The 17,363-nt window shown below is 44.1% G+C and overlaps 1 protein-coding gene across 3 annotated transcripts in view; it reads right to left on the bottom strand.

The window, feature by feature from the left end:
* LOC309522528 (transforming protein RhoA-like) overlaps positions 1 to 8,903 on the bottom strand; it is a 28,051-nt gene extending 19,148 nt beyond the window's left edge. The window contains exon 1 of one of the 3 annotated variants that reach the window (XM_082205885.1): positions 8,759 to 8,903. Coding sequence is in view for 1 of the 3 variants with exons in the window: in XM_082205884.1 (XP_082062010.1) it covers positions 8,171 to 8,216 (46 nt within the window). In the remaining 2 variants the exon portion in view is untranslated. Of the gene's footprint in view, positions 1 to 8,170; positions 8,309 to 8,758 lie in introns of those variants that run through there. The other 2 variants (XM_082205886.1, XM_082205884.1) reach the window with 2 other exon arrangements.
* Positions 8,904 to 17,363: the final 8,460 nt, after the last annotated feature.

Raw genomic sequence — 17,363 nt, 5'->3', positions numbered from 1 at the left:
GGAAGCACCAGAAGTCAAAGTCATTTTGAATTTTGATTCTGTCTTCTGCGACATTAGCTATCCCTCCTAGTCTGGTGTCATCTGCAAATTGGATGAGCATCCCCCCCAATTCCTTCATCCATGCCATTTATAGAGATGCTAAAGAACAACAGGACCAGGACGGAACCCTGCAGCACCCCATTTTCACTTTTTTCCAGGATGATGAGGAACTGTTAATGAGTACTCTTTGGGTTCAGTCAACCAGCTACAAATTCACCTAACAGTTACCTCGTTCAAACCACATTTTACCAACTTTCCCGTGAGAATATTATGGGGGACCTTTGTCAAAAGTCTTACTGAAATCAATATGCACTATGTCCACAGCATTTCCCTGAGTTTGTAATTCCATCCATAAAAATAAATCATATTGGTCTGGCATGACTTATTTTTGAGAAACCCATGCTGGGTCTTAGTAATCACAGCATCCTTTTCTAAATGCTTACAGACCGACTGTTGAATTATTTGTTCTAGGACCTGATTGGTCCTTCAGGTCTTAAGGATAAAAACTTTAGGAAAGGAGCCTGCAGGCGTGCACCCATCCACCCTTCTGCCATATTCACCCCATGCTGGCAGTCACTTCCTTTCTACATTGATATGCGTGTCTTTTGTGATGTAGAATTCCTGTTGTCTTCTTGAGATGCTGATTCTTTAGCTAGGGATGCTTTACAATGTTTTTATTTTCCTGTCTGAAACCCTGTAAGAGATGTGCCTACTTTTAAGTATATTTAATCTTGTTTTTTAAATAAATCTTAAAAAAGGATTTTCCCATTTTGTTCTGTGTGCCTTTCGTGGGGAAAGTCTGAATCCAAAGTCTGACCACTCAGTCGCCTACTGAACCTGTTGAATTTCTGCCTGCAGTTTGTGGTGAAGCAATTGCAGGGTGGGGCAGCCAGGTAACACTGAAGAGTAGCCGTCTCCCTTGGGTTATTCTTCTGGGCTCTCCCCAGACAAGGGTGTGGTGGCATCATCTACCCTTCTGTTGTGTTTTGTCCTGAAAAATAAAAGTAATTTGGCCCACCTCTCTCTCTCAGCCTGGTCCTGCTGGACTGGAGGAGAGGTGAGGAAGGTGGGGACGTGGGCCAACAGACCACCATTAAGGTTGGTGGTTTATCAATTTGTGATTCCAGATATTCCTACACATTTATGATATTCCTGATGTTACTCTGAATTAGGCGGTTGGGGAAAAAGTCAGCCTGGTCTTTATTACAGTCTGTTATTACGGCCTGGTCTGTATTATGGTTTGGAGAATTTTTTTCATTCTTTCGGCTAAAATATAGGTGTAGAGTTTATAGTCGTTGTTCAACAACGAAATAGGCCTATAATTGGCTATTGACAGCTGGTCTGTTCCCTGCTTTGGGATCAGTGTGATGTAACTTTCCTTCCATGATTCAGGCATTATGCCATATTCTAGGATGTTGTTCATTGTTGTTTTCAAGGGTTTGAACAATACCTCTTCTAATTTTTTAATAGTAAATTGCAGGGAGGCCATCAGGCCCCGGTGTTTTTCCTGATTTTGAATGCTTAATTGCCTGTTGGACTTCAAAAACTGTGATTGGGTCATTCAGAATTTTGTTTTGTTCTTTAGAAATTTTGGGGAAATTATTTTGGTCCAGGTATTCTTTTATCTCTGCCTTATACTCTCAATCTGGTCCTGCTAGCTAGAGATCATGGGAGTTGGAGGCCCCAAACATCTTATGATGGGATGATGAGCTGTTTGTGCATAAAATTGTAGTCCCTCAGAGTTTGTTCAAGTCCACAAACCTCTGTCTGTGACGGAGCCCCTCAAACATGGCTCCTCTAGTCACTGGCAGATTCCGACAGTGGCTGCTTTCGGAATCGCTTCCAACATAAAAGCTCCTTAACGGAAACACGTCTTCTGGACTCACGGCGTGACAGTTTCCGGCGAGGAGTGGGTCTCCCTAGGGGAGGTCCAGAAACCTCCCCACTGTTCTCGCTGGAAGTGTCCCTGAGCCTTCCCTCCTGCTCACTTTCCCTCAGGGACCCATCTCTCCCCCTGCTGGTTCCTGCTTCAGCTGCTGGGTCTCTCCCAACCTCCGTGAGCCCTTCCACCACCTGTCCCTCCGATGGCAGTTCCCTGACACATCTGGAGGGCCAAAGTTAAGGAAGCCTGCCCTTTACTCTCAATCTGCTTTTCATGCTCCAGATCATGGATTTCTTCACAAGTGAACACATCCTTTATATATAATGCTACACCTTCTCCCTTCCTATTTGGTCTATTCCTTTTGAATAGGTTATACCCCTCAATTCCTACATTTCAGTCATGAGTCTCATCCCACCAGGTTTCAGTAATGCCTACCAGGTCATATTTGCCACCCTGTACTAAAAGCTCCAATTTCCCATACTCTGTGCATTGGTGTAGAGACAAAGTATGGATGCACCACCTTTCCAAAAGTGAGATCAAGGCTGAATTTAGGAGACTCACATGACTGTGCGTACGCGCACATTGTAGAAGGATCTTTACTTGATGCCCTTCTAAAATAAACGGGAACTGCTTTGTTTTGGAACGTGAAGTAGTCAATGGCAACTGGCTAAATTTGTTTTTGGGAGCTTAGTTTTACTACTTACATCTAGACACCAAGCATAGATGCTGAAATACTAATCACAGTCAACCTTTAGTCAAAAGATCTAGGATGGTATTCAAGTTTTACTCAGAGTAGGCCCACTGAAATTTATGGGCCTAACTTAGTCATGTTCATTAATTTTAACAGGTTTAGTCTGAGTAAAATTTTGTTGACCACAACAAAAGGATAAAGATGTCTGCTCCCTTTGTCACTGCATTAAGAGTACAATGATTCACTATAAGCTACAACTATTAACACACAATATTGAAAACTGCCCTACTGATGCTGTTTATGAAATGGGACCAAATGCGCTAGCTGGCTCTTCTTCTAGTTTGACTCATAAGATCCAGAACAGAAGCCTTTTTCTCTAGGAAAAAAAACCACTGCCCAGTTCTGAAACATGGTACTGGGGATTCATAGCCAAGTCTAGCTTAGCGGGAAGCCTGCATGCTGTTTTCAAAAGCCAGAATGCTTTTATGTCAGAACTTGGGGTTACGATGGGAAGAACAGAATACCCTGGTGACTAATTAGTTTGGATGTACACTGAGAGGATATATAAAGCTAGACAAGTTACACCCATATCTGTAGTTCTAAGCAAACTTCCCGCTTCAAAAAGAAAAGAAAAAGGGCTCAGTCTGCTTGGCCAAGATTTAATGTCTGCTTTCTTAAAAGGGTTTTATGGCAAGAATTAACCAACCACATTAAACTCTAGATTAATCGTCTTGTGAGATTTCTTGTAAGGGTATTACAGCTATGAATGTCAGACTTTCTATCTCCCGTAGTTTAGAATCCCCTTTAATGGGAAGACATCTCACAACAAAGATTCTCTGGTAGAAAATAAAGAAGAGAGAGCTTCTGAATAACCTTTCCTTAGTATGAAACAACAGCAGCAAGAATATTGATTGCAAAGTATTGGAAGACACAAGATTTACCCACACTGGAAGAATGGCAGATGAAGGTGATGGATTACATGGAACTGGCAGAAATGACCGGCAGAATCCGAGATCAGGGAGAAGAGGTGGTGGAAGAAGACTGGAAGAAATTTAAAGACTACTTGCAGAAATACTGTAAAATTAATGAATGTTAAAGGGATGTTGGAGTGAAAATAAGCGGTATTGGTAAAAAGATTAACAAGAATACGTAAATATGGATTGACAATGATTGGATATATATAGTTATAGTAGGTTAAGATATTAAGTGAAAATAAATGATAGAGGGTAAGGATTTGCTGAATTAACCATGTGAACTGGAATACAAAAAAGGGGTGTGTGAGGAGGTCAGGAAACAAGTAAATGAAATATAAGACATGAAAATATGGTTATTTTCTAAAAAAAAAATCTTTTTTACTTTTTATGTATTTTGTCTTTGTATTTTTGTATTTCTTTTTCTTTTATTATTGTTACTCTTTTTCAATTTCCTATTTTTAATTTTGTAATTTTATATTGTCTGTAAAATTTAATAAATATCATTAAAAAAATTAATAACCTTTCCTTAATGCAAACTTCCAATCAGCAGAATAGAAAATTTAGCTGAAAAGATGTCCTGAAACTAAACTGTAAGGAACAAGTTATTCTCATCTAACACATGATTAAGGCCAGTATCCTCAAGTGACTCAGCAAGTTGGAAAACAAATTTACAGTGATTTAAGCAATGAGTGATTTAAGACGGACGCGGGTGGCGCTGTGGGTTAAACCATAGAGCCTAAGACCTGCCGATCAGAAGGTCGGCGGTTCGAATTCCCGCGACGGGGTGAGCTCCCATTGCTCGGTCCCTGCTCCTGCCAACCTAGCAGTTCGAAAGCACGTCCAAGAGCAAGTAGAAAAATAGGTACCACTCCTGTGGGAAGGTAAACAGCATTTCTGTGCGCTGCTCTGGTTGGCCAGAAGCAGCTTAGTCATGCTGGCCACATGACCCGGAAGCTGTACGCCGGCTCCCTTGGCCAATAAAGCGAGATGAGCGCTGCAACCCCAGAGTCGTCTGTGATTGGACCTAATGGTCAGGGGTCCCTTTACCTTTAAGCAAGGAGTGGGGGAGACAGAAAAGAAAAACTTGCATCTTTGAGTCATCCAAAGTACTTCTGGAATTGTAGTTCAGAGAACGAGGCTGCCACACAGCAATGACATTTGGACAACAATCAAACTTGCTGCTCCCACTGCAATGCAGCCTTCTCATTCGATAAACTACTTGTTTCTTTAAATGCCACAAGAATATAGAACATACCCTCCCCACAGAAAAGTAGAAGCCCAGGATCAAACATAAACTATTAATTGATCTTAAAGAAGGAGGGGGATTTTCCCTGCCAGATTTGAAACTCAACTACGAGGCGTCCTGTCTCTCCTGGATCAGGAAATGGTGTATACTACAAAATACTGACCTTTTAGATCTGGATGGGTATGACAACCGCTATGGCTGGCATGCCTACTTAGGTTATGACAAGGTCAAGGTACACAAAAGCTTTTTAAATCATGTTATAAGGAAGCCTCTATGTATGGTTTGGGCAAAATACAAAGGTCTGCTTGAACCCAAAACCCCATGGTGGATATCTCCTATAGAAGCATTGGCAGTAAAGAAGAAAAAGATGAAAGGGAATTGGCCAACATACAAAGTATTGTTAAAAGAGGAAGAAAATCAGCTGAAGCCAAAAGATTTTGAAGAAATTAGGGTATGCCTGTCAGATTGGTTACAATATCACCAACTCCATGAGATATTTAAACTTGAAAAATGAAATGGCTTCGCGACAGAGCCCTCCAGACTGGAAAAAGAACAGGTTAACTCCAAAGGAAAAACCCTTTCTAAAACGTATAGACTCCTCCTTGACCAGGAAGTCAAGGAGGAGGAGGTAAAATCAGTAATGGTTACATGGGCTCAAGATTTTGGTTACAACATCCCAATGGATGCTTGGGGGAAACTATGGAGGTAGAAATGAGGTTCACCGCAGATTATGTATTGAAAGAAAATTTTCTGAAAATGCAATTCTGCTGGCACTTAATGCCATCAAAACTATCGAAAATGTATAAAAATACCTCAAGTAAATGTTGGAGATGTGGGAAGGTACAATGCTACATATGTGGTAGAACTGTAAGAAAATAAAGGAATTTAGGAGGTAATCTATAACAAGCTCAAAAAGATGTTTAAGATCTCTTTTATAAAAAAGCCGGAAGCTTTCCTCTTGGGGATACTAGGTTCAGACATACCTAAAAAAACAAGGACAATATTATTGTACGCTACGGTAGCTGCAAGAATATTAATCACTTCAAACTGGAAAGGGGACACAATTCCAACCAAACTGGAGTGGCAAAGCAAACTGCTAGAATACACTAAGCTGGCAAAAATGACAGGGAAATTGAGAGGACATACTAAACAACATTTATCAAAGAATGGGACATGTACAAAATATACTTTAAGGAACATTGTAATAATATGATGTCAATGGCAGGCCTTGAATGACTTCTGTGGTATAATAGGAACTTATAGAAGAATAAGACGTTAATGAAAATCAATAAAGGAAAACGGAAAGTGAGCTCAAAGAAATAGGTGGGAGATGCATGATGGAGTGACGGGAAGTCATTATAGATGTAATAGGAATTTAATGTGATATGATGTAGCATTTTCTATTGTTATTTCTGGATGAATTTCTGTTTGTCTTTTAATTTCAATAAAGCATTCAACAAAAGAAAAGTAAAGTAGGAACAATCATCTCAGACATGGAATAAAACACTTTCTCCAAATTCCCTTATAGAAAAAGGATGTCACATAGAGGAGGGAGAAAGGTTGTTTTCTGCTGCTCCAGAGAAGCGGACACGGAGCAATGGATCCAAACTACAAGAAAGAAGATTCCACCTAAACATTCGGAAGAACTTCCTGACAGTAAGAGCTGTTCGACAGTGGAATTTGCTGCCAAGGAGTGTGGTGGAGTCTCCTCCTTTGGAGGTCTTTAAGCAGAGGCTTGACAACCATATGTCAGGAGTGCTCTGATGGTGTTTCCTGCTTGGCAGGGGGTTGGACTCGATGGCCCTTGTGGTCTCTTCCAACTCTATGATTCTATGATTCCCTTGAAATTTCTGACATGAAAGCTCATGACTCAAGAGAAGTGCAAGTGATAACTGACCATAGAAATCAATAGAGAAATCCAAGTTTTCATTATTACAATGCTGGGTAACTTTCTGTCTACCTGCCCTCTAATAAAGGACACAAGTTTGCAAATCTGAAAAATTTGCATGACAAATATGTTTGACAAATTTGCTAGTGCTTCCTATGCTAGAAGGCAAAAAATTAAACTGTTCAATATTATTCCCATATGATGGTCAAGAGCTAAAGTTGAGAGAGGTGATGCTCACAATTTACTCCAGTGTCATCCCTTGAATGCAAGAGGGGATAACTGGACTGAGGGCCCAGGAAAAAACACAAGAGGAAATTAGGTTTTTTCCCCCATTCTGCATCCCCCTCTGCCAATATTTTTTTCCCTCATTTGCCCACTCAAAAAAGAGAAAACTGAATTCTTGTGCAATATTTTATATTTCAATATTATGCAACTGGTTAGCATTATTGTTACAGAGTTAATTACATTGCCACAGAACCCAGGTTTAAAGGTAATGACAGCAGTGCTACTGTATTTGTCTAGATTATTTAACAAATTCCCAAGTCTACCAAACATATTGTTGCTGTAACCTGGTGGCAAGGCCTTTGCACGTCTCAAGACTCCATCTTTTATTTCAAGTGAAATAAAGTTAATACAACAAACACACATGAGAGCAGTAACTCTGACATACATGAAGAATAAAGAAGCAGAAACTACGGATCTTACAGACCCCGATTATGCTAAAGACAAATATACTGATTTGTGCTAATATTTTCAAGGATATCATCTATGAAGATGAAGTGAGATGTGAACTGCATTCAGGATAGGTGACTTTCTCTACAACTAGTTTTGCAACCTGTTTTCATGAATATACAGAACCAAGCCCCACCAAGTTCAATGGAGTTCATTCTCAACAGTGTTTCCAGGTCTGCAGCATTAGTATGATGATGTACTCCATGTAGAACCACTTCTTGTTTGTCTTATAGGGGTGCTTATGAATCCTCTCTCTAAATATATGAATGTCTTCTGATTCTGTGTAATTATGCCTACCTTCTAAGATCAAATAGCAAAATATTTTCATTACCACGTGGGTCTAAATTTCATTTTTTTAAAATTTATTTTCCAACTAGCAAAAACTAAGATACCTCTTAGGGTCTTACAGCTTCATGTCCAAAACTTGTGTATCAGTATCTAACTTCTGCCTTAAATTATTTACTCCTCCAAAAATAAAGGGGAATGTGTTTTTATGGGTTAAAAAAGCTATATGTTAATAATACACCCAATATCAGTTTTGGAGGAAGCAGCAGCTGATAATGACATCCTATAAAGTAGATGACTGTTAGTATTCTTGTATTTAGACTAAAGCAAGACAATTACAAGCACCATTCCATCAAAGTGGAAGAGGTTATACTTGGGCAGCGATCCAGCAAGGAATACTTGAGTATAAGCTTTTGAATTTAACAGGACTTACTTCTGAGTAGACATGCACCCCACTTTTCCATCAAGACTTTTACCATAGGTTTGACCTCCGGTCCTACATGGTGCCCACCTGCCACCCAGAGGAGCACAGGCGCACCGAGGCCTTGCGCGCCGACCCACTTCAAGTGGCTGGAATTCGCCCCAACTCCGTGAATTAAAAGTACAAGCGACGCGATTGTAGCCAAGACCACGCGGCAGGCGAGACCGGCCTTGGCCGCGCCCAACGGGGGGGGGGGGGCTCGGGCAGCTCCGTGTTTGCGCCCCCCCCCGCGCCACGGATGGAGGCCGCACATGCGCAAGGGGCTCCGAAAGCCCCCTCGCCCTCCGCCCCCGAACCCTTCCCCGCGGAGCCGCCCAATCAGGCGCGCTTCCTCCCCCGTCGCCGCCGCGACCCCGCCCAGCAGCCAACCGTCTTCGGGCTTCGCGCATGCGCCGCACATTCGCCTCTCGACCCCCCCCCAAACTTTTCACCAAGAGCTTTTTCGTGAGGCTAAAGCCCCTCCGTTTTGACGGAAGCGAGGCCCTGTCGCCACGAGGGCCGCTGCCTCCCGTCCCGCCGTCGTAGGAACTTCCCTCTTACCCGCTTCTCTCGGCGGCCTCCACTGCCGGCTCCGCCCGGCTCACTCGCAGCCGCCCGGACTCTCCTCAGCAGCCCCTCGCAGGCCCCACCCACTTCGGGATTGACAGAAGCCACCGCCCAATCGCGTAACTCCGTACTGACATCGAGGCCGTCGCTGTCTTATAAAAGGCGGCTGAGACTTCCCTTCCGTCGGATTGACAGAATGATGCGGCCAATGGAAGAGCGTCATTCGTGCCAAACGAGAGGTTGGTCGCGTCATCGGGCGCTGTCCGATTCCGGAACGGGAGAACACGGCGGCCAATCGCCGCCCACCCACAGAATTGCCTGATAGGCAGGTTGAACTGACCAATCGCGCTCGACAGAAGTGAACATTGCTCCTATTGCCGACGGAGGCCGGGATTTCCACCTCAGCCTCGTTGACGAGTGGCAGCCTGCGCCGCTAATGGGAGCCCGCCGTGAACCAAGGCGCCCTTGTGATTTCCCGGCCAAGGCGGGGCAAACGCCCACCCGCTGACATCAGGGTCAGCGGCCACCAATGGCGGCTTTCCCGAGGAAGCCCCGCCCAGCCCGCAGGAGAGGCGCTTCCCGGCCAATTGTTGCTCGGCTGAGTCGGCCTGGCGGCCATCTTGGGCGCGTCTCTCGGGCGCCGCGCAGAGGCGGAGAAGCTTTGGCGGCGCGTTTCGCGACGCAGATCTTCCCTCACCGGCCTCAGGTGCCCAAATGTCTCGGGCTCCTCCTGAACGGAGCTGCCCTCACTATCGCAGTGGATGTAGCCTACCTTGATTTCAGCCAGGCATTGGACAAGGTGCCCCATGATATTCTTGTAAAGAAGCTGGTAAAATGCGGTCTTGACTATGCTACCACTCAGTGGATTTGTAACTGGCTGACTGACCGAACCCAAAGGGTGCTCATCAATGGTTCCTCTTCATCCTGGAGAAGAGTGACTAGTGGGGTGCCACAGGGTTCTGTCTTGGGCCCGGTCTTATTCAACATCTTTATCAACGACTTGGATGATGGACTCAAGGGCATCCTGATCAAATTTGCAGATGACACCAAACTGGGAGGGGTGGCTAACACCCCAGAGGACAGGATCACACTTCAAAACGACCTTGACAGATTAGAGAACTGGGCAAAAACAAACAAGATGAATTTTAACAGGGAGAAATGTAAAGTATTGCACTTGGGCAAAAAAAATGAGAGGCACAAATACAAGATGGGTGACACCTGGCTTGAGAGCAGTACATGTGAAAAGGATCTAGGAGTCTTGGTTGACCACAAACTTGACATGAGCCAACAGTGTGACGCGGCAGCTAAAAAAGCCAATGCAATTCTGGGCTGCATCAATAGGAGTATAGCATCTAGATCAAAGGAAGTAATAGTGCCACTGTATTCTGCTCTGGTCAGACCACACCTGGAGTACTGTGTCCAGTTCTGGGCACCACAGTTCAAGAAGGACACTGACAAACTGGAACGTGTCCAGAGGAGGGCAACCAAAATGGTCAAAGGCCTGGAAACGATGCCTTATGAGGAACGGCTAAGGGAGCTGGGCATGTTTAGCCTGGAGAAGAGGAGGTTAAGGGGTGATATGATACCCATGTTCAAATATATAAAAGGATGTCACATAGAGGAGGGAGAAAGGTTGTTTTCTGCTGCTCCAGAGAAGCGGGCACGGAGCAATGGATCTAAACTACAAGAAAGAAGATTCCACCTAAACATTAGGAAGAACTTCCTGACAGTAAGAGCTGTTTGACAGTGGAATTTGCTGCCAAGGAGTGTGGTGGAGTTTCCTACTTTGGAGGTCTTGAAGCAGAGGCTTGACAACCATATGTCAGGAGTGCTCTGATGGTGTTTCCTGCTTGGCATGGGGTTGGACTCGATGGCCCTTGTGGTCTATTCTATGATTCTATCTGTGATCTCATCTCCCGCCTTCTGTTTAAGGAACACACCCAGCCCGAAAAAAGCAGGATTGAGGCAGCACTAAGATGCCTGATCTATACCAAACATCCACCCCCATCGCTCAGCCCAGACGCGGAGGGGCAGCTCCGAGGGCCTTCCGGGGAAGCTACAGGGAACCAGGCAGAGGGCCTCCTCCGTGGTGGTGCCCGCCCTGTGGAATGCTCTCCCATCAGATGTCAAAGAAATAAACAACCAGCTGACTTTTAGAAGACATCTGAAGGCGGCCCTGTTTAGGGAAGTTTTTAATGTTTGATGCTTTATTGTATTTTTAATATTTTGTTGGAAGCCACCCAGAGTGGCTGGGGAAACCCAGCCAGATGGGTGGGGTATAAATAATAAATTATTAAATATTATTAAATAATATTGAAGTGTTGTTAAGACACATTGATGAAGTAACCACTCCTTCACCTCTAAATCTTCCAGGTTTCCAAGTATCTGAGCAGTAACGTCTCTGTCAGGCAGCACTGGAAGACTGAGAAGATGAACTTGTGGCGTTTGCCAATTGTAGCTTCTCAACAATAGGAAAATGCCATGTTGGTTTCTGTTCATGTGCCAGGCAGTCTCAGCAGAATGTGGTCTTAGGCACTGGGCAGTTTTCACCCAAATAAATGTGCAAGCTAAATGACCTCCACTTGTGCAGGGGGACATTCCCCCTCTCCTCCCCCCACGGATTGGGGAAACTCCTGGAAGAGTTTTAGGGGGCACCCAAGTGCGGAAGGGGAAGTTATTCTTTTTTGTCAGCATAGTAGCTGTCTTTTCTCTCTCCTGACTGTAAATGTGTTACAGGATTTCACTAGTTGTAGAAATACTGGTAACTTCTCTTAGCTTAGTAATCTGAAGACTTTTACAGGTCATGCCACTTTGAAACGATCCAGCAGCAGTGTTGAGGTACAACTTGAGAGCGCAGTATGTGGGACATTTTGTTGTTAGCGGCTTGTACTGGTTTCTCCACCTTCCTGTTGCTTGAGAGTAGTGAGGGCTAGTGGTGATACAGTGAAACTTGTAAGATGTCCAGAATGACTGGGGCTTAGCTACTGTCCATTGCATCAGACTGTAGGTCACATTTTCCTCTGGTATGCTAGTTAACAAGGATCAATTGTGAAAGAACGCTGTGACAAGTAACATTAGCCAAGGAGAGCGCAATATACTTTGAATAATATTATGTTTACATTATTTCCACCATGCTTTTTAGGGCAAGTTCTCCCAAGGTAGCTTAACATTTCTATTGCAATGCTCAAAATAGTAATGCGTAGAACAAAAAAATAAAAACAATAACAGATGGTACCTAATCCTGAATTCACGCTTGTTCAGGGGGAATTCCACACTCCTCTCCACTACAGCCTCTCCTGAGAGTTTTGGGGGTGGCAGAAGTATAAGCATGAGGAAAAGGTGCGGCGTTATTGGGGAATCATAACCCAGATATTTTCAACCTCTTCAGAGCCAGGACCCATTTTTAACCTAAACATGCATTTGGGCACCCATTTCTGGATCTTTTACGATATATTTTATGCTATATTTGCATGGTGGCAGTGCTCCTGTTGCAACCCAACTAGGATCAGGCCACAACTCACTAGTGGATCCTGACCCACCAAATGAAGATCAGTGACAGTCCACAGCTGCCAGATAGTATCAACCTTTCAATTCACACAGGTCTCTTACAACACCAGGGAAGGCTGCAGTAATAAATTTCTTTCGTTATGTTGTATTTCTTCTGCAGCTGGTGCAAGGTAAGATTTTGGGGGTATTCAACTATCGCTCCTACCAGTACAAGGATTTCTGCTTGTGCAACAGGCCCTTCCCTCCTGCTACACACACCAATCTCTTCCATTTCTTGACATGCCTCTCTAGAGGTTCAGACAGGGTTGTTCGCAATCATACCTAGATATGCCAGTGATCAAGCCTGCAGTTGGCATCCATCTTTTTTGAGAGAGAATGGATTGTGCCTCCAGGGGTGAAGTCAAATTGCTGTGTTAGAAGCACCAAAGGGTGCAAGGCTGGGCAGTGTGTATGAGGTCCTGGGCTGCCCAGATGACAAGCCTCTTGGCCTCACTGATGTAGTTCAAAGGAAAGCAGAGCAAGAGGTCTGGCCGCTTGGCTCCAGGAGTTGCTGAAAGGAGGCATACAAAGCACCATCCAACTGCCTTAGGGACTCAGGATTTGTGTAGGGTTTACTCCTTAGCCTTTTCTTCTTCAACAAGGCAGTGTGGGTACTGATTTTCCCTTGGGGTTTACTCCTGAAGCCTTTCTCACAAATGAGTATAGCAGAGATTTAGGACCAGAGCTTACCCAGGTTGACAAGCCCCATCTGCCCTCACTTTGCTCTACAGCACACGCAGAAACCCACTTCTTGATTGTTGGACCCATTATTGGTTCTTCTCAATCTGCTGGAGCCTGCCTTTTGCATGCAGGGGAAGTCCCTAATTCAACACCGGTTTGAGACCCATCAAGCCTGTACTTCTGTGGAAAGTATATGTTCTACCACTGAACTACAGCCACAGTCTATATATTGACCACAGTGATAGTCTAGAACAGGGGTGGCCAACTCCTCAGAGTGATCTACCCCTTTGGGTTCAGGTACCTGTTGGACGTGCTTGGTCTAGAACAACACACAGCTTAACCTTCCTCCTCTTTGCTGAAATCCCTTTGTACTGGCAATTAGAGGAAACCTGTTTAGTTTTAGAAGATAATTGCTCCTGAAGAAAACTACTACATTACCAGTTCACCCGACTCTTAATTCTGCCTGTGCCTCCAGCAATAAGGCATTAGATCCACAGCAGTAGACATAGAGTCAATTCTGTAGTCTCTGGCCCAAGAGTGATGGAAGAGTCTCACCCTACAGAGGCAATACAGAACAGTTAAGAGGGAAAGGCTGCCTCCTTGCTGACAGGCAGTCTGGACACACAAAAATCTTTAATTGATTTTTGACAAGACAGCTGGTGAAATTATCTGATTAAAGACAAGCCTAGACTCCATAGAAAGGCTGTCCGCAGGACTAGTTTTTATATGTGCCCTCCTAGTGGCTTTGGTTACCTCTGCTTGGCTGTAAAATAGGAACATAGGAAGCTACGTTATGTCACATTAGACCACTGGTCCAATTTGTCTAATCCCTACAGTCACTTCTGAGTAAAATATGCTTCAGATTGTATTACATGGGTGCCTTAGGTTTCAGCTGAAGAGGCACAGCAGAAGCCAGAGCTTTAAGTGTCACTTGTAAACATACATTTTCATTAAGCTATGTAAAGGTAAAGGTACCCCTGCCCGTACGGGCCAGCACTGTCCAAAGACACTTCCAGGTCACATGGCCAGCGTGACGAAGCTGCAGCTGGCGAGCCAGCACCAGCGCAGCACACGGAAACGCCGTTTACCTTCCCGCTATAAAGCGGTCCCTATTTATCTACTTGCACTTAAGAGTGCTTTCGAACTGCTAGGTGGGCAGGAGCTGGGACCGAACGATGGGAGCTCATCCCGCCGTGGGGATTCGAACTGCCGACCATACGATCGGCAAGTCCTAGGCACTGAGGTTTTACCCACAGCGCCACCCGCGTCCCTATTAAGTTATGTAGGGGCCCTATTTTCTACATTATTTTTTGATTGTGGCATAAAGGTAGGAGCCAGGAAAGCTTGAGAAATGAATGTCTCCTTTTAGAAACGAAGTTCTGCTTAGAACACCAAATCTACACTTTGAAAATCAGTATGTCTGCAACAGCAGTGCAATTTATCATTCCATTATGAAAAGTAACGTAAAATACTATCAATGAAAATATGAACTACTTCAACCCAAGAGGCACTTGCATCCTCCAAGATCCAGGCCAATCATTGCAATTAACCTTACACACACATCTAGTACTGAAGTAGTTCAGCTTTTGTGTTCTAGCAGACAAGGAAAAAACAGTAACATGCTGGCTTGTTGCAGGCTTATCTCTCATGTCTATAAATGGAGCCTGAAGGTAAGTGCATTGTCCTAAGAACCTGGTGGATTAAGGCAGGGGCCATCTACTCCAGAACCCTGTTCTCACAGTGGCCAGCCAGATGCCTATGTAGGCAGAGAGCAGCCATTATGGTTAGTAGCCATGATCTCTACCTCCATGAATCTGACTCTTCCACTTGCAACGCCACCCACGTTATTGGTCTTCAAGGCCGGCTCTGGCAATGAATTCCATAGTTTCACTTTCTTTTATCTGTCCCCAATACTGAGCTTCACTGGATGGCCATTGAGTTCTAGTGAACCATTTCCAAGCAGGTCAGATGATTAGCAGTTTTAAGAGACAGAACATGGCAGCCAATCAAGTTGCGTTGTTTCTCAGGATTGTATTTTCATAATCATAAGGATGAGTCAAAGTGAAATAAGAACACTACCTAAATTCAAAAGATGCCAATACATTTCTTTTAACCCTTGAAATTCTGCAACTTTAAGCTATAAAGGCCACCAGTGTCTTGTCCAGAGTTTTCCTTGAACAAGGGACCCAACAGAATGCTCCCAGGTCAAAATGGCCCCTTCTTTTTTCCGTGGTCAAAAACTCTCCACCTCCCACAGCACTCTGGAGTTCTACCTTATGGTAGACTTTTGGATCCAAGTGAACCCAGAAACATATATAAATGAAAACTGATTCTTCACATAGAACATAATCTGTAAAGCCGAGGAACCAGTCATAGACGGCTGACTGACTAGACTGTCCCTTATCCAATTTCAGTTACAGATAGGTAGCCGTGTTGGTCTGCCATAGTCAAAATAAAAAAATTCCTTCCAGTAGCACCTTAAAGACCAACTAAGTTAGTTCTTGGTATGAGCTTTCGTGTGCATGCACACTTCTTCAGATACACTGAAACAGAAGTTGCCAGGTCCTTCTATATAGAGAGAAGGTGGGGAGGGGTATTACTCAGAAGGGTGGTGCGAATAGGAGATTGGCAAATAGCTGAGATGAGCCTGTTGACGACTCTTAACGACTGTAATAGGTCTTACAGGAAAAGGCAAGGGGTGAAAAGGTGAGAAATGGCTAAGTTATGTATAATGGGATAAGAATCCAATGTCTTTGTTCAAACCAGGTCTCTCCATGGTTTTAAGTTTGGTAATGAGTTGTAATTCAGCAGCTTCTCTTTCCAGTCTATTTCTGAAATTCCTTTGTAGTAAAACAGCTACTTTGAGATCTTGTATAGAATGTCCTGGGAGATTGAAGTGTTCTCCTACTGGTTTCTCTGTTTTGTGATTCTTGATGTCAGATTTATGTCCATTTATTCTTTGGCGTAAGGTTTGGCCTGTTTGTCCAATATAGAGAGCTGAAGGATACTGTTGGCATTTGATGGCATACACAATGTTAGACGATGAGCAATTGAATAGTCCCAAGATGGTATGTGTGATGTTGTTGGGGCCAGTAATGGTGTTGCCCGGGTGTATGTGGCAGCAAAGTTGGCATCTGGGTTTATTGCAGGCTCTGGTGCCAGTGTCCGTGTTAAGTCTGGTTGTAGTATTATTGTGGGTTAGGAGTTGTTTAAGATTGGGCGGCTGTCTGTAGGCAATGAAAGGTCTTCCTCCCAGAGCTTGAGAAAGAGAACTGTCATTGTCCAGGAGACCTTATCCAATTTGGAGATGAAAGATGCAAGATGCTTCTGGAGCAATCCATATCCATGGACCAACCCAGAAACCTGCTTGTCATTTACCTATGGAGACAAAATTCACCTGACTTGCCACATTCCGCCCTTTTCCTGAAGCATGCAGGGTGGGGTGTTGGTGCAGCAGCTTCATAATAATTTTAATTCTCCACTACAAACCTAACTGGGAATCTGCTAGAGGCTAAGCTCTGCTGAGAATCCAAATTTAGTAATAAGCATGTATGACCGATAGGAGAGAGAAAGTATTGCTGAAGACAAATCAGTTGATTCTGGATAAATTAGATACCTCAAAAAGATTTGAGGGAATGCAAAACTAATCGGCTCCTTAAGCTCATACAAGGTTCCTGTAGTTCTATTTGAAGGGGAGAAAGCTATCAGTTGGTGCCAATAGCTCTGGCAAAACTGCCCCATGCACACCAGCGGTCCTCTACCACCCTCAACATAAAGGGATGCTCTATCACCCCCTCCCCTGAAAAGGAGCACTGTTTTTGAAGGTTCCTCCCTAAACCTCACTGTGGAAGGCCCAGTACAAACATCAAGCCAAAGAGGGAATAAATCCTCTGCGAAGAGAATTGTTCTCCCTGTTTAACATCTGAGTGAAGCATTATTAATGGTTTCACTATGATTCTGAAACCAGGCCACCTGCCTCTTGAGTGTGACATATGGTGGAAACGCAATACGGGTAATGTTCTGCCACAACTATGCATGGTTGCTACTCAATCTCTTTTGTTGGAAAAGATCGCCACATTCTCCCAACACTGGAGAGCTTCAAGAAAACATCAGTGTAGTCTTCACTCTGCTACTTCAGAAGCAAGCAGAAGCACAAACACACACACACACACACACATTTCCACGTGTGGATTGGGGAGGGGGTGTCTTCAGAAAGCAGCAGTACATTTAAAAAGCTGTCTATAAGGAAACACAAACTGCTTGCATGGAACTGAAAATCAGGAGTTATCAGTCCAGGCCTATCCTATCCACCCTAGTCTACAGCTTTATCAATGCACTTTTTAGCAGCAGCCTGAGAACTCCAGGCATTTGA

The sequence above is a fragment of the Podarcis vaucheri genome (genome assembly GCF_965113315.1).
Source record: "Podarcis vaucheri genome assembly, chromosome: 17".
NCBI classification, from domain to species: Eukaryota; Metazoa; Chordata; class Lepidosauria; order Squamata; family Lacertidae; genus Podarcis; species Podarcis vaucheri.
This window is presented reverse-complemented; position numbering and strand designations above follow the sequence as displayed.